Source organism: Aquila chrysaetos, chromosome 18 (assembly GCF_900496995.4).
Source record: "Aquila chrysaetos chrysaetos chromosome 18, bAquChr1.4, whole genome shotgun sequence".
In the NCBI taxonomy this organism is placed as follows: domain Eukaryota; kingdom Metazoa; phylum Chordata; class Aves; order Accipitriformes; family Accipitridae; genus Aquila; species Aquila chrysaetos.
Window position 1 is genome coordinate 617976 of NC_044021.1, and position 18452 is coordinate 636427.

The 18452-nt window shown below is 39.7% G+C and overlaps 1 protein-coding gene across 2 annotated transcripts in view; it reads left to right on the forward strand.

Annotated features, from left to right (window-relative positions):
• The window catches only part of ADCY2 (adenylate cyclase 2), a 216699-nt gene that overhangs the window by 87392 nt on the left and 110855 nt on the right, over positions 1–18452 (forward strand). For both annotated transcript variants that reach the window (XM_030041979.2, XM_030041980.2), the window contains one exon: positions 17383–17532. In XM_030041979.2, coding sequence (XP_029897839.1) covers positions 17383–17532 — 150 coding nt within the window. The remainder of the gene's footprint in view (positions 1–17382; positions 17533–18452) is intronic.

Here is an 18452-nt window from a genome sequence, read left to right on the forward strand (position 1 = left end):
TGAAGTTTTCTAAAAATCAATACAACTTCAGGGGTTTCCTTATTGTGATTTTGTTTGTTGTCTCATTCTGCACTGTGGGGAATTTAATTACTTTTCACCTGGATCAGGAGGTGCATTGTATTGTCAGTGTGAGCCTGGAAATTATGATAACCCTTACTTGTCCAGGGCTGGAAAGTGCCTTAGGGTCTCAGGCGTTCTGATGAAGCAGAAGTACAGGCTCATGCGTAGATTACAAAGCCAGAAGGAGCTGCGAGGACCAGCTGGTGCCAAAGGTTACAGTCTCTTATAGCTTAACTGAATCGGTTTTCATTTGCACTCTAGCAGTGCCTCCCCCACGCTGAATATTGGCCTGCCCTGGGCCCACAGTAGTTCCTGTGGCCCACCATCCACCTTTGTTATTGAACTTCTAGTTTAAAATACCATAAAATCTGGTTGCACAGACTAGCCCTGACCATCTTACTGTAACTCTGCAAGAGTTACAAATGGAGAATAGCTGGGCAGCCCTCTCGCCACAGCTGTGAAAACAAGGAGCTCCCCCACAGAACACCGTAGGAACTCTGTCTGGTGGTCCCTGAGCCAGGGCTGGACTGAAAGGCGGACCGACCAGCGGTGGGTCTTGGAAGACCTGCGAGGGGCTGGGGCTTTTCTGCCCCCTGAGCTGCATCTCAGTGGCCTTAATGCGGAGAGGAGGAGTTGCTTTACTGGCTTCCTCAAAGGCAAGGCATGGGCTCCCGATGGTCGGGACCGCTTCGTGGGATGCATACAAACTCAGGGAGGGGGAAGCGATTGGCAGACGGAAACGGGATGAGATGAGTCGGAATAGAACGGTCTCCTGAGTCGCTCGCTGCCAGACCTGACTGAGGTGCGGATAGGCTATTTCAATGTAAATGAGCTGCGACCAAATTTGCAAAGATATTTGTGTGCCTAAAAGCCACTTAAGAGTATTTTATAAAGTGCTTTGATTTCCACGGGAGCTAGGTACAGATTTCCTGCTTGCCTTGCAATGAACTGTGAAGTTTTAGGAGCTAATACTGCTGGAGTGGGGCACACAGCCAGCAGGTCACGGTGCTGGGTGGGCCTTTTGGTCTGAAGACTGACACAAGAAGAGGCTATTGGGGCTCTGAATAGAGACTTACAGAGAAATGATTGATAACCAGGGGGAAAAAGAGTAAGAAATAATCTTAGGCAGCCACCCGCGAGTGTTGCTCAGATCAATATTATGTTCCTCACCTGACAATTCTCATAAAGGTTTTTGGCTCCCCTGCCATGCAGTAAGTGTTGATGGTGATTGCCTTTGACAACCTTTGAAGCAGCACAGAAAGAAGAAAAGCAAAATCTGTTTCTGCTCGTCTGTGATGGAGCTTCTAAAGAGCCTTTCTGTATCCACTTTGACACCGCTATACCTGCGCTTTAAAATCCAGATTGATTTGTTTCTCTTAACATAGAGGAAACTTGATTCTATCTTGTGAACGGATTTTACCATCAGAATTAAGGCTTGGGGATGTTTGCTGTGATCTAGGTCATGCTGACCTTAATTAAAGACCAAATCACCATGTGTCAGGTGACGTCACACGCTATTTTGATAGTCCCCTGCTGCAGTAGTTCCTCAAAAAAACTGGCAACTGAGGACAGCATAGGCAAGCTAAAAGACATGCAGTTAACTTGTTTCCAAAACATCTTTATTCAAATGTGATTTAAATTTCCTCAGTTATGGAAACATTTCCCATGATAGGGTACGAGTTCCTGTAACTACCATAAACACGCTAGATGGGAGACAAATCTGGAGTATTTAATTTGTTTGTTTATTTGTAACAGCAGTAACAGGCATGTCTGGTCTAAAATGCAGCACCTGAAACAGTCATTTGCCACCTACTCTCCCTTTTGTGCTTCTCCCCCGCAGTGGCTGTATTACGTGCTGTTTTGTGCAGCCTGTAACCCCCCCTTGCCTGGGGACCCACTCCGGCACTCGGGCTGTGGGCTGGCTGCCCGGGGCCCCCGGGGCCGCGGGGGGAAGGTGCTGTGCTGGCGCAGCGAGGAGCGCGCTCCGTCCTCCCGGGGCACCACCAGCTCCCGTGCCCTGCGAGCCGGCCGGCACCGCTACGCCCCGTCACGTGGAGCAGAGCGAGGTGGTTGCCAGCTCTGTACTTTGCTAATTTTATTCTACTTTTCCTGTCATGGACGTAAGGTCATTAATTTTCTTTGAAAAATAAGGACCTGGGGAGAAAAGAGGTGGTTTGACGGCAGGGGGGATATATAGCGTTTTTGGTATTTCCAATACCAAGCTACTAAAGCAAGCTGACGATATCAAATGTGGAGAGCGTAAAAATTATTTATGTGCCGCAAAGTATTACTTTGGGAGACGTTTAGAATCCAGGATTCATCTTGCAGCCATGTCTATAACCATGAGGCATTTTCTTAAACACGTCTGTGACAGTCTCAGTGTTTTTATAACGACCTTGGTCAGCATCATGTTTCAATCTGAGTCCTTAAGGCAGTTGACTTGCTTTCAATATTTCTCCCAAGCATGAGTAATATAGAAGCTAATATAATGAATGAAATAATTTTTGTGTTTTAAAATTTCTTACGTTTTCTTCTACTGTGAGATAATTTCTCAGTAATTCTAACATTTTTTCATTGTCTTTGTTCTGTATATTTAATTGCACTGATCTTTGTATGCCCTTTGTACTTCAGTCCTTAATTATCTATCTGAAACTAGCCTCTAGTTCTGGTAGGAGACTAACCTTTTCTTTCGTCTATTACAGACATTTTCAACAGACTTCCAACTACTCTGCTATAGTTTGTTTATTTTTAGATGTGTTTTTAATCATATGAAATTATAATGTGTTGGGTTGTGAGGTGGTTTATTATTTTTTTAATTTTTGTTTGAGTTGACTACTGGTAGTTGTTTGGATTTATCCACTGAGCATTTTCAAACTGACTATAAGCATGTTGCTTGTGATGAGCTGTGTACTGAATATCAAATTAATGTTGAAAGACTGGTAGAGGATCATCTAAATATCAGATTAATATTGCCTACAATACAAAATATCAGGCAAGCGTACAAAGAACTTATGAAAGAAAAGACTGCTGAATAAAAGTTCATTAAACCCAGCCAGATCTTTCTTGAGATGCTTCTAGAATCAATTTTAATTTGCTTTTAATGCATAGTCATTAAATGAACTGTTCTACCTCTGTTTTTATTTCTTTACGAGTTTAATTCCTCCTAAGCTCTTTGTTTGATTATTCTTTCATTAGTGTGGCATTTGTTCTAAAAAAAAAAAATCTTGTTTTAAGCTCCATTCATTTAATCAGTTATTGAACACATATAGCAATTGTTCACTAGCAAGAAATGCTGAAAAAGTGCTAGTAAAACTTACAGTATTTTAAAAGCATAGGGGAACTTACTATGTCTTTTTCAGCTAGGTTTGACTATTGATTTTTAAAATCTGGGTAGTCCAGTATTTGGCCCCCTCTCTTCTGGTATATAATAGGTGTGTGCCCATCACAAACACGGGGTAGTGTAATTTCTCTGCCTATAATGTGCAGCTATAACTGCTCTTGGAACCTAGCTAGTACAGTAGCTCCCTTTAAAACATACCTGACGTCCCTAATTTTCACCCATTGAATGCCTGGATTATCTGTAAAGAAAGCAAAACATAAAAGTACTTCATTTAGTAGCAGTACAGCTTTGATACTGTGTGTAAACAAAGAGAATTTTACTCCAGGCTTACTTTCCAAAGTCTTGCATTTCTTCTTGTAGGGCGGGAAGGTGACACAAAGTTGAAGTGACCTGCACAGGCAAAGTGACCACGTGTTGTCTACATATACTTCAAATGCTGCCTCAGTTCTACCTCCATTTAGAAGGCAACAATTAGGATTTTTTTACCTCCAAAAAAATTCTGGAGATAAACATGTTAAAGATTATGAGCTTTCAGGTATTACAGTGAAAACAAGACAAAAGTAATTTTCTAGTCTTTTGTAGCATTTTGCATTACTCTATAAAAGGTCTTTTTGAGCTTTAAATACAGGAAATTCCAAGGAAGAAGCATTTAACTTTGTAGCATTTGAGTTTGGTAGGCTCCCAACATACTGGGCGCAGAACCACTGCACCTCTTCTGTCAGATCTCTACTTGTGGTGGGTAAAAGGAGTAAAAGCAGAAGCCGGGTTTGCATTTCTCTTGTTGCTCAGCAGAGTTTTGCTGTCCAGCAAGGAGAGAGCAGTGTGTGGCACAAACCTGAGAGTGCCGTTTGCCCAGCTGTACTTCTGTAGACGCTGGACGATACATTGGATCCGTACGTTTTCATTAGCCCGGCGTGGTGCGTTATGATATCCTCCCTGCTGCGGCGTTTACATGTGTGTGCGAGGCTGTACCTATAGTTTTTGGCGTGAGGTGCTGCAGGGTGCCATCGGCCTGCAGGCAGTTGGGTGAGATGCCCTGCACGCTCGCTGTGGAACAGCTTGCTCCAGGTGAAGAGCAGCCTGGTCACCAACCACACTGGTTTGGAGAAGAAGAGGACCAGGAAGAGCAGCCTTACCAAGCCTGAGCGAAGCTCTGTCTAGCTGTCCTGTCACCAGCACAGCGGTGGAATGGCTAGGGAAAAGTAAGTATGAAACAACAATGTAAGAATATTATAATCGTTTCCAAGCCTACTCTCCCAGCAATTCCTAGGTGAGAGGTAGTATCTTTGTATTTAATAAAAGTTGGTCAATTACTCTTCGCTGAGTTTTCCAATTGACTTAAGGTTAATACAAACTTCAGCTTCCTCAGCATCGCGTGCCAAGGAACTGCACATTCCGTCTGTCCTATATGCCCGTTTCATCGATGTCCTCTAGATTACTGTGAGGCCAGTGAACAGTCAGTCCCTTAGCACTCTGAGCTCTGTCCATCCAGGAGTGTGTCGATCTTCATAACATTCCCACAATATTGTCCTTTTTCCAGGCTGAAAGGTATTCCTCATCCTTTTCTCTCTTGTTCCACCCCTTTTGAGAGGGGTAGGCCACTACTCTATGTAATACTGGAGGTGTGGTCATGCTGTGCTTTTACACAGTGGCATGGTTGGTTGACTGCTGCCAGCTGTGTAAGGCACCTGCAAGCCTGGGTAGTTTCCAGTATGGCCAGTAGTGGGATCCAGGCTAAACTATACTTGTGGTCCTGGAGTAACTGTTCTGTAAGAGAGTGCTTTGTATACCTCAAACTACGTTACCTCAAAAGAAAAGTGGCTGAGCATGGTGTACAGCTACAGCTGTGTCCCAGAGAGGATAACAGCATCCCAGCATGTTCTCTGTGACATCCCAGAGGACATCTGAGAGGAGAATTAAGGGGAGGGGAGTGGTAATTGGGTTGAGAGTTACCTGCACTGGAGCATGTGATGTGATTTGGGAAGGGTTGCTAGCACACTTAATGCTGTAGTGTGCTGGCAGTGATAAACGACCGCTGCTCTACTGTTGAGTTTTGTGTCCTTGGTCAAAGCAGCTTATTTTCTAAGGCTTGAAACGGTGGGTTTTGGTCTTGCAGTGCTGCGGTTAGCCATTTGCCATACAGATCCACCTTTAAAGGATATGTAGCACAATTTGTAACACACCGGTGTCTTTCCGCTATCAGTCGTGTTCATTAGTTGCAGGCTGTGCAACTAATTTGTAGTTTGTGTTTTAGTATAAGGCAGCACAGCTCATTGTTTGCTAAAATGATATTTTGTTTAAGCTTTTACCAAACTAATAAAATAATGCTTTTTAAGCGGGGTATGTTTTGATTAAGATGAAGCAACCGTTATTCATAAATGAGTGCTTTATATGTGATTTGCTTCTTAGGATTTTAGGGTTTCTTCACAGCAGTTTTAGCTGTTTGATCATTAAAAAATATTTAGGATTAGATAAGTATACTATTTTTTGGAAGATTTAGAATTTTATCTTTTTTTTATTTTAAATAGGTTATTTGTTTTCCAAAACTAAATGTGGCATTTATAACGTCTAAATATATTTTTATATATAGTAACATTATCTCTATTGTTTGCAAACATAAGTTACTGCAGTTACATGGAAATTAGTGAAAGATTTGATGACTGTGTTACTCATGTCACTTTTTAAAAAAAAATGTTTCAACACATTTTGTAATTTGGCCTTCCTAGGGAAATAAGTCTGAAGGTACAAAAATCAGCTTTCTTAGTAGTTAGCACTGTTAGTAAAAACTCCAGTTTGCTGAAGTTCCCAATCTTATAATATCATCTGTGCAGTTTAGAAGATGAGCTTATACTAAGTAGTACTTCATGTGACAGTTTATAAACTTTTGGATTTTTACCAACATACAGGTATGTAACAAAAACTATATTTTGCTTAGGTATGCTGAAGCTAATAGTTACACTTATATTTTAGTATGGTAAAATAATTTATTGTATAAATTGATGCACAGGTACAACTTGTTACTCATCAAAGCATATATGAAAGCAATGATTGAAGCCCAAGTTTGGGGACATTGGTGAATTGTAGAAATGATGATATAGAGGTGGTGAATAATGAGGTAGCAGAGTTTGCTGATCAGATTGGGATATTCAAAGTAGAGATAATAAGTGCCCATTGTAGAGAGCTGAGAAACACTTCTGTGAATATATTTAACTGGTGAGTCAAACAGAGCAGGGACTGTTCTCCAGCCCCAGCAGTGAGCATGGCTAGTGTCCATACACTTAAATTCATCTGAGGTAAACGTTAAGTGAGGAAAAATAGAGAAGGAAAAATTAACTTAATGTGTATGTGGATTTACAGATTTGGGAAATTTTACAGATTTGTGTCATGTTCACTGCCAGAATTTAATTTTCCTTCCATGCATTCCTGCTTCTTGTGTGGTGCGCAGAATTTGTCAGTTCATCCCTAAAGCAAAACCTCTAGAGAATATTTTGAACCCAGGAAAGAATAAGCTAAAATATGAGCAATAAAAATATTTCAAAATCTGTCAGAAAATGATAATATGGAAATTAATTTTTTTTACTTTAAATATTACATAATCATAAAGAGTTTTAAATTGTAGTTCACTTAAAATAACATTTGCCTTAGATGCACAGTAGTCTAACTATAAAAAAAGCTTATGGAGCTATCTCAATTCACCTTGTGTCTTGTGCCTGTTGTAGTTGCAATTTTTACTGCTAGAAAAAGTCATTCTGCTAATTAGCTGTGATCTGGCATGCTTTATCAGCAATTTTAGAATCTGTTTGCTCCACTGAAGTTAATCAGCCAAAGTGAAAACATCATCTGTGCAAATGTTTTTTAAAGTGTTGCAAAATGCCTTTGTATGCAGTTACACAGGTCAGATAGGAGCGTGAAGAACATGTATCTAAAAGTAGGTAATTCATACTAAATACAATCTAGAGCCATAGCAGTGAACCAAACCAATCTCTGTTCCTTGCATGGTCAATCGTTCTTTCAGCAGTTGAGTAACGAAAGGACTTCCAGAGAGTCTGTAAGGCCATTTGACATCCAGGTTATAAAAATATTCAGGGAGGACAAAGCCATCGCAGAGAAGGAATTCCTGTATCCCTGCTCAGTGAAGAAGAAACTGAAGAAATTCCCACATTAAAATCCTTCTCAGAGGGATGGAGGAAGGAGGGCATGTATAGATTGATCTGAAACAGACCTTGGTTCCTGAAGACCATGAAGTAGCAAATGCGAAAATAAACTTTAAAAAAAGGTTCTAGAAAGGGTCAGGGGACTTGTAGGTCTGTAAACTCAATGTCTTCATGAGGCAAAAGCTGAACCTGTAAGAATAGAGAATGGGAGAAACACATTCTATTTTGAAAGAAGGGAAGTCTTTTCTTAAAAATGTCTTGAAGTTGTCTGAAGGCATCAACAAACACATGGACGAGGCTGATTTAATTGATAGCTCTAATTGGATTTCCAAAAGGCCTTTAAAAGAGTCCTTTGGCCAGGCCTTTTCCGTTGTCGCGGTTTAGGCCCAGCCGCTAACAAAGCGCCACGCAGCCGCTCGCTCACTCCTCCCCCCCAGCCCCGGTGGGGTGGGGAGCAGAAAATACAAAGGGAGGCTCGTGGGTCGAGACAAGGACAGGGAGGGATCGCTCACCACTTATGGTCACGGGCAAAAGACAGGCTCAACTTGGGGAAAAAACAAAATCAATTTAATTTGCTACCAATCAAGTCAAAACAAGGATATTGGGAAGTAAAACCAAACCTTTGAACACCTTCCCCCCCGCCCTCCCTCCTTCCCGCCTCAGCCCCACTCCCGGTTCTCTCCACCTCCTCCCCCCGGCGGCGCAGGGGAACAGGGGACAGCCCTTCACGAACTTCTCCAACGTGAGTCCTTTCCGCGGGCTGCAGTTCCTCACAAACTTCCCTGGCGTGGGTCCTTTCCGCGGGCCGATCCTCAGTCACAGATTGCCTCAGCGCGGGCTTTCCCACGGAGGCGCGGCCATTGTGGGCGGCCTCCGCTCCCCCGCTCCCCTCCACGGGCTGGGGGGGACAGCCTGCCGCCTCACCGCGTCCTCCCCCGCTCCTCCTCCTTCCCTGACCTCGGTAACCGCAGAGGGGTTCCTCTCACATCCCACTCCCCCGACTCACGGGCCGTTCCCCTCTGAAATCTGTTCTCCCAGAGGCGCGACCGCCGTCGCTGAGGGGCTCGGCCTGGGCCAGCGGCGGGTCCGGCTCCCAGCCGGGGGAGCTTCGAGCAGCTTCTGACAGGAGCCGGCCCTGCGGCCCCTCCCCGCTACCCAAACCCCGCCACACAACCCCAAAACATCGGTGAACTGAGTATCTGGGAGGGAAGATCCATGCTTGGGTAAATGGTTCTTTAAAAGACAAGGAACAGAAGGTAGGAGTGAAAGGTAGATTCTTACTTTCAGACTTAAAGAAACGAAAAAGTGTGCAAGCATGGAAAATATCTCTTCCCTGGACAAGTACCTCCATTTGTTTAATCATTCCTCTCAGCTAGTTTAAGAGTAATAGCCTATTCCTAATAATGCTGTGTAGTATTTTAGGTATCTACAGTGTATAACCACATTCTGCTGTATAGCGGTTGTCACTAATACTGGTATGAATGTGAGGTACTGTGCTAACTTCTGAGGTGTCAGTCAGAATATATCCCCACACACCATGAGATTTATAAAGAACTGCTTCAGGGTATCCAGCGTGCTCCACACTAAGGCTTTGGAATAGAAAGCCTGACCTGACAAATGACGTCTTGGCAGTTTGAGGCATGAAGGAGAGAAAATGGCATCTTTTGTGTAAAGATGGAGTGAGTTGGCAGCAGAAGCATGGAGAGGTTTTAATATTTACTTCATTCCTTCCTGAATGTAAACCAAATTAAGCACTTTCTTTGTCCTGACATGCTCAGTCTTGATAGCATTTGCCTGACACCAGAAAATTGAACTTTAAGGTTTTCTGAGAGTAAATTTTCTTGTTAGATGCCTTCCCATTAAGAATTAACCCAAATGCCAGTTAGAGATCTCAATATAGTTCAAAATGGTAACCAAGGTCTAAAAATGTTACAAACATATATAAGAGTGTCATCATTAAAAACTTTGGCTCTGATTCTGCAATCAGTTTAATCCAGTTCTGTAGGTCATCACTTTCCTTGGTTATACACCACTATTGTTTTTCTCCCTTCTGCTCTGTATTGTTCTTGGTGAAGTACATAGCCAAAGACCACTGTTTCCTAGCACAGGCTGCCAAATTATGAAAAATGAACTTGATAAAAGTTTGTCGTAGTCATCAGACAAGCAGAACAAATACTTGAGGAATACTTCCTATTAAAAAGCTTATCTAGTTCATTATGAATACTGATAGAGAAAAATATTATGTAAGAAAAACATTCTTCTATAAATCATAATTCCATTTAGTTAGAAATCATGAAAAATACTATTGCAAAATGTCTAATTATGTCGTCTGTCCATTAGATTAAAACATATTAATTGCCAACAGTTTGCAATGCAGTAGAAAAAATATAATGCGTATATGTTCTTACTGTAATTTATTAGGTAATACTAAACTGTCCATTGATTTTAATTTCGTTATATATTGATAACTGTGAGTATGTAGCATATGTAATATGCAGTGCAGTTACGCACAATATAAACTGCAGTGATTGGGGAAGAAAGCTGAAATCAGCATTATGGTTTTGAGGGTAATCTTATTTCCAGTTAGGCATGCCAGAAGTTAGTACATTAATAAAGAGCACATATGTGATTATCAGTTCATTTATCTGTTTGTCCTGCCTTCTCCTGGTAGATTTTGAACTTATTGATTAATTTCTGTAAAACTTGCCAGAAGTGGAGATGTTTAGAGATATATATGAAGAAATTTCATGAACGCTGGTAGATAATATTATGAAATAAACTTCGTGAAGACTGGTAGATGGTACAGGAGAGATAGCCTAGTAATACTTCTGCTGAGGGAAAGTAAGGAGAAATGTACTGTTATACATTTAACTGCAGTGTATTGTTCTTGTAAGTAAATATATTTATATTACAGATTTTAGTCTTTTTTTTTTAAAGAATGAACCAGATTAATTTCTTGGAAAAGACTGGGGGTATCTCAAAAATCAGACATGGGACTATTTCTGTAATATAGCAAAGATTGATGTATTACCCCATAGATTTATTTTTTTAAAGTAAACAATTTAGATTTTATGGTATTAAATGTCTTTTTTTTTTAAATAGCATGCTAGTACTCATTCCTATATCAGATCCTGGACCTAAAAATGAATCTCAGTCTTTTGGGGATAACATTTTAGTTTTTAAGATGGATGAGAGTTTCAGTTGTTCACAGATTCTGCTTCCAAAATTCAAGCCAAATCTGAAGTTACTGTTAGTTTTACCTAAATATATATCTGAATACATTTTAATTTTTGGTTTTTTTGTTTGTTTGTTTCAATTATTTGTATATTCAAATGTGTTGAGCAGTTTTAGTAGTAAAAAAGTTAAAATGATCCCAGAGGCGTATGTAAACACAAAAAGACTTCTCTGCAGGCAGGAAGGGGAGCACTGTGGCTGTCTGGTTCCTTCTGAACAAAGAGAGTGTGAGTTCCCCTCTGGCAAAACATTTTTTTAGATTCAAAATATGAAGAGTCATTAATTAGAGTCAATGATATTGATTATGTGTATTACACAGAAGTGATCTAAACGGACCATAACTCTGATTCTTCTTTCTAGTGTATTTTTCCTGGTTTTGATTCAAGAGCTTACAGTTTATGATCTGTTTTCATCTACACTGGCATATAGATAGGCTTTGTGTATGTACAGAGCTGAATGAAATAAATCCAGTCATTCCACAGAATAGCCTGGAGTTATGAGGGACTTCAGTCTGTAATAATGATAAAAAGAAAATCACATCACAGTTACTACAGAAAAGGAATATCCTCCTGGTGTCCACAATGCTCTGATTGCAAAAGCTACAAAGAGGATTACACATACAAATCAGAAGACCGCATCACAACTTCCTGGCTTGTAAAATGACATCAATTCCCCTTCCACAAAGAGACTTTTTACCGAGTTTATTTTAGCACTGAAAATATGGAGCAGTTTGCTGATGTCTGGAATAACGAGTAATTCAAACTCTTATTTTTTTGTTGATTCTCAGTTATTTTGAGAAATCTTTAGATGGTTGGGGTTTTTTGACCTTTTTTTTTTTTTAATTGGGTTGTTTCTCGCAAAATTGCAATTTGTTTTTCTACTTATCTTTCTGAAAAACATTTGAGATTCACCTTGATACAGACAAAGGGTCTGAGGATATTGGAGCTTCCTATTTCTTCTCTTCGTTGGTAGTGTGTTCTTATTGTGGCCTTCATGAGTATTTAAGGATTTAAATTCCTTTTACCTTTCAGAGTACTAAATATAATGTTGCAGTCATTAAAGAAATTTATTTTTACTCTTAATTCCTGAGGAAGTAAGTCTGCAGTTGCCCATATTCTGTCTGTCCTTCAATCTGTCATGTTCTGTACTCAAATAACTTTAATTCCTGAACCTTTACCATCAGCTCTGAAACAGAAATAGAAATCCAAAAGATTGCTACATTCCTTTATGAAAGACAGGAGCTTTCGTGATAGAGATCCCAACTTAGTGATCTCACTAAGACGAATATAGGAAAAGGCCAGTTGTTACACTGTGTACCAGCCACTGGTGTACCAGGCACCACTTGATCCTAATTTTAGGTCAGCTATAACAATCTTTGGCCTGTTTGAGGAGTTGGAAGTATTGTATAAGGAGGGAAATAAACAGGCAAAAGGATACAAATCCATAGGAATCCAGACTTCATTAATTTTGTCTACTCCCCAAACTGCTTGGTTTTGAAACAGTGCTTGCCATATGGGCAAACTGTCTCCTGTTTTCAATTCCGTCGTCCTTCTGGTGAGCTATCACATAGCTATAGATACTGCTGACACTGAAATGTATTAAAATGTTGGAACTCTTGACTTTGGACCTCCGTAGGTCGGGAATGTGAAAGAGAAAAAGTCAACATCATATGACTGGCCAGAGCTCCGTGGGCACGAGTGTTGCATGGAATAGCTGGAGAACCTTCCGAACACATGTACCTAAAATAATGGTATTTGGCATAGTACATGGTAATCATGTGACTGACTAATTTGCATGGTGGCTAAGCATTTCCTTTTTAAATGGTGCTTTTCATTTTCTACCCAGTGTTGTTCTTCCTAGCTGAATTTTGTCTGAGTCTAAAACTGTACAGGTTCCAAAGAAGTGTAGACTTGTTCCCTAGCTTGGCTAGTCACACCACAAACCATCAAATGAAAGATCAAATGAGGGGAGAGACGTTTCAGCTTTGCAGACCTAAAGAATTTGCACTTCGGCAGTGACAGAAGGTTTCTTTTTTCTCCCATTAACTTCCATGCGGACATTATAAATTATAGCCTTTCTTGCCCACCCCTCAGCTTCCATTTCCTCAGCTTTTTTATCCAGAAGAGAAGTGGGATCTAACTGTTAAAAAAAGGTATTAATTGTTTATGTTGGGGGTTTTTGGTAAAAATTCTGTTCATGCAAGAATTGCGGGAAGGATCTGTACAATATCTAAGAAGAAAGAAATGCAACAAAATAACTCATAAACTGGAGGCTTTCCACGTGGGGGAACTCTGTTGAGAACTCTGATTTTTATATTCAGTATTTGAATAGCAGTTACTAAAATGTTTAACAAATTATTTATGCTTCAGCTCAGAATCAGCAGCCTATATTATAAGTTTTTATTTTTATATAGCATAGTAGTTCCTTGTATACATATACCCTTGTATGCAGCTTTCATCAGTTGAACTTCTATATAATACACTACATTTTTCTGAGCAACTCAGTGAACTTTAGTGCTCTCTTGAGAAATTAGTCATAGCTACTTAACTTTGTCTTCATTTGCTTTTAAATACAGTCTATTTTGATAGTTAAGTACTAAACATCAGATTACTTTATATTCACTGATACTGAAAAATACATGTGCTTGAATGTAAAAATACAATTTAGAAAATGCCCCATTGCCTGGAGGTGCATACAGTTTTCTATACATCAAAAGAGATGGAAGAGAGATCAGGCATGATAATGTTCCTTAAGTGATTAGAGGTACCAGCTGGTACTTGGAGTATCTAGAGATACTTCCTGGTGGTATCTTGGTGTTCCTTGCATTAGTTTTTGACTCATATTTAGATCACCTTCTGTAGACATTGAATTTATTCATTGATTAAGCAGAAACCTCACCACACTATATGCTTAATGGATATATCTAAAGGGATGCAGATGGCCCAGGAGATGGACTTGCCTCTCCACTGACTGTACAGGGAGATTAGAACTTCTGCAGTGTGACTCAGTGTTTCCATATGGTGAATTGAGTGGGAGCTTACTAGAGTTTATGCATATTGTGTGGTGGTTTTTTTTTTATACAGTGTCTGTTTGTAAAGGGGATGAACTAGGTTCATGCTACACTGCCTTTGAGGTCACCCTGGTCTTTTTCTGCTGTTGAGTTACCGTTGTTAGTTACACCCTTTTCCACAGCTCAGGCTTGTCCTCCTTGGCAGAAGCCCTAACCATGTTGCATAGTCTGTTCAGGTACTCCTTAATTCCCTTACAGAGGTTCTTGGCTACAGTTTTATCTGCACAGTTGATCAGAGCTCTCACAGCAAGATGCAGAGTTTCTTACCAGAAGATCCACCACATCTTCTCTTATTATCCAGTATTCATCAGGGGGGGAGGGAGGCAGGGGTGGGGAGAAAAAAAATAGAGGAAAAGAGAAAGAGCTGCAGAGTCCTAGCCTAGGGAAACAACAAGGTAGAAGGCTGGTCTGACTCAGGATTTCATTCCAAGTGCTTTGGTACAGGTAGGATTCACAGCATGGGGTCTTCTCAGAGCAGGTGCCTGAAGAGGAGGAACTTTTTGTACCATTGCATACTGATTAGAGTGCTTGCTTAGGAAGGGGGAAGCTCATTTAATTTTTTTGGACTGAGGAAAACTTTGAACCTGTTCCTTCTGGGAAAATGCCTATGAGACCTTAGAGCAAACCTGGGATGGAGCTCGTCTCCAGCTCATATGTTGAAACTGGACCACGGTTCAGAAGCAAATACAAGATGTAGGAGAAGAGAGACACTCAGCAAGAAGTATATACGTTGTTTATTTTGTTTAGCAATGTTAATTGTATTTTCCGTTGAACAGTCTATTGACAATCTGTATTTCACTCAATAGCTCTTCAGTGGCAAGTACAGAAATATTCACTCAAGCCAGACTACCTATGGGCAAAAAACCTGAGTTTGTCTGAGTTAGAAACCAGTTGATCCATTTATTGGAAGTTTTTTTCTAAGCTTATACCCTTGTGACACATTTCTGAGTGAACTTCATGCTAGCCAAAAGAACTAATGATGTTTCGAACACAGTTTCTATCTACATATTCACTTACACACTTAAGTGTTACATCTACACTGAGTATGGCAATGGCTGAGATATCTGAGTTGTCTTTGAACAGCCTAATTCAGATACTGGAAGCCAGCACAGAGCTTCATGTGGGCTGAATTACCCCATTGAGAATCTGAAAAGCCTGGTTAATTAGCTTCCTTGCCTGTCAGTCACTTGTTTCCATCTATTTTCTCACTTCAGCTAGTTCAGTCATAAAACTGTAATCTGTTTTTCTATGGCTGTGAAGATGATACTCATAATTTACTCCTCCATCTACCCATCACAGTATTTTATATTTTTTTTTGACTGGTTATATGCCTGAAGTTTTAAATAGTCTGTAACTTTATGAAGCTGGACAATACATTTAGTAAGTTTGTGTGCGGCTTTTCAACAATGATCTCTGCATAGAGATTATGACAGCACACTGTTGATTTCAGTTCAGTTCAGTGTTCATTTTGTTACTAAACCTTCCCACTGTCTATCTCAGAATTTTCTATGCCCAGCAATCTTTATTTTCAGGCATTTGTTCTCATTTCATAATTTCTTTTCAAAAACCAGCCAGTTGGAACACCCTATCCCTGCACTGTAATCTGTCACACAAGATCCATGTCTGCTCAGACTATGTGACGATGCTGACATCAAAGCAGAATGAGGCAGTTGTGATTTACAAAGAAATAGAAAAGTATTTTGAGTTCAAATGTTTTTCTGTACACCATCATCTCTTATGGTTTTTTAAATTATTGGCTGTTGTGAAATGTTTGATTTAAACTATTTCTTATCCCTCTACTTCATAACAGAGATTCTTTGGAGAAAGTGAAATATGTAGATTTTTCTCCTTGTTTTTACATTTATGTATTTTAGAAAATTTTAAGAACTCGAATGTTGCTTTTAGAAACATCATAATGCCACGATCTTAAAGTTTTAGGGAAAGAAAGAAAAGTTTTATCAAACTGAAAACATTGATCCTTTTTGTGGCAAGGGTATATAGTTCCCACTTTTAGCTTTGTGGAACCATGAGAGGTGAGATGTCAGACATGTCACAGATGGAGGAACAGGTATTGCCTGTAACGATGTTATAATTTGTGAGGAAAATAAAAGCATTTCTTTAAAACTTTAATTTTAAAGTGTGCATTTATAAAAGGAGCATTAAAACGCCTTGTATTTTTTTGTGAATAAAATGTGTTCCTCAAGGAGATGGATTTCTGTTAATAACACAATTTATCTCTTTTCTCTGAACCAATGTAGCATACTGTTGGACTTTTTTTCTGACATCTCTGGCTCTTTCACTACTAGCAATTCACAGAAGATTGCCTGGTACATAGGTACACCAAAACCAACCAATGAATGATCACTGGGGAAATCTATCATAAAGCTCATGATTAGATTAACTGTGGAGAGTTAATGAAATTTTAGCCTCCTTTCTGCCTCCTTCCCTTCCAGACCATGAGTACTAGGACATCATGTAGTACTTGTAACCCAGGCTATATGATACACTAGGGCCTTACAGATAGAGACCTGCTCTACAGATTGCAGCTGTATCTCAGCTTCAGTTCCCTTTTAATATTACCTTTTTTTATTGAATTAGGAATTGGTTTCATTACTCTACTGTGTTTCTTCTGCTCCAAGTGATCTAGGATGGGTAAATGTGTCTCTCTTTTTGCAGCAATAAACTGGGGACAGTTGAAAGTGCTAGCATTGCCACACAGTATTCTGTTCTTTTCGAAGTTCAAGCACAGGAAAGGCCAGCCTCTCTCCTCTCTTTACTCTCTGAAATGTCCCAGACAATTACTAAATAAAACTGGATTCTTTAAATGAAATTACTTATCATGTTCATGTGTTGTTGTGTACACTGAGCATCTGATGCTGTAAGTTTGACCCTAAACAGATTAAGTTTTGTGTTTTAGGCAAATGCATTTTTTTTTGTAGTAGTGAAAAGTATATTCTAGTAGAGAGATGTCAGATCTTGCTACTTAAACATAGCTTCCCGTCACCAAGGTTAGTATTTAGAGGTGACTGACAGATAGCAGTGGCTCAGGCTGAAGTAAAATGCAGGGCAGGCTGCTGATGTAGGTAAAACTTTTCACCCCTTAATCATATGGCACTGCAAAAGAAAATGCCTTGCCAAAAGAGCATGGCAATAACATGGTTTCTGATGTTGCTATTAGGAGCCATAGCTATTGTTTTACATCAGTAGATCATGATCCCACCTAATTAATACTCAGCAGTGGATGTAGAACATGAGCTGAATTTCAGAAAATGTATACCTCATTGAGTAGGCAAACATCTTGTTCATTATCATTCTTATTTAATCCTAAATTAAAATGGTATTATTGCTTGGGATTTTGCCACCAATTGTGAAGGCTTTTTGAAAAGTGAACCTTTGCTAAAAATCAAACAAAAGCAAAATACATAACTGCAGCAACTACAGCTATCTTTCATTGCAGGTTAGGATTATGTTCTGTTAATTTATTCATATAAATTCCCTGACACTTTTTTTTTTTAACCCCCTAGATATTGGCAAATGTAATCATTTTTATCTGCGGAAACTTGGCAGGAGCATACCACAAACACCTCATGGAACTTGCGCTGCAGCAGACGTATCAGGACACGTGCAACTGCATCAAATCCCGTATCAAGTTAGAATTTGAGAAGAGGCAACAGGTAAAGTCACACCTGTGTCTGGGTCTGTTTTGCTGTTTTCACACTATCCCCCCATTCATCACTATATAATTCAGTTTGCTCATGCAAGAACACTTAATGAATTACTTAAAGTTACTTAACGAAATATGCAAGGTCTTTTGAACAAGGTTGTGCACAATTTCCATCTGAATATAAGAAGGTATTGTAATTATTTGTGTTGTCACATACATGTTTTCTTTCATTTGTTCTATGAAAATATTTTATGATGAAGTTTAAAATGCTATATAGATTCTGTTTGCACACCATCTCTTTTGTTGTCCTCATTGAATGTGGTGTGAGAGGTACATGTGCACTTCGGGAATCTTCAGTTCTCCATGCCCAAGACCGATACTGCAGAATCACTACGAGAAGATATTACTGCACTGTTTGAAAAACATTTGAAACTACAATACTGATGAATCATGTGATACAGTTCTAGGGGTCAGGTATGTTAAGAGGAGCTAGGGGAATTGCATAATGAGACTACCTGTCATTTATTGTAGCAGCTGAATAAAAGGCTTCTCTGATTGCTTTATATAGTTCTTTTTCTCTTTGCAAGTTCTGTACAGTGCCTATCATCCTGACAGATAGGTGCTTCATTTAAGGGAATTTGAAATACAAATTAGTTCATCAAGTAGTAAAGAAGATATGTGTATTTTGCTTTGAAGGTCACCAGACTAAAACTTCTATGAACTGTTATGGGTCAGAGAATAGAGCCTTCACTGACACGTTTCTGTTGTCACAAAAAGTGCAGATGTACACCTTGTATGTCCCAGCTGACCTTAACTGTCATGTCTGTCTCACAAATACCTGTCACCATTTTAAATGAAGGTTTTTCAAGATCCATCACCAATACTTGTTTTGCAGAAAAAGCAAATGGAGGGTCCATACCAGGACCAACA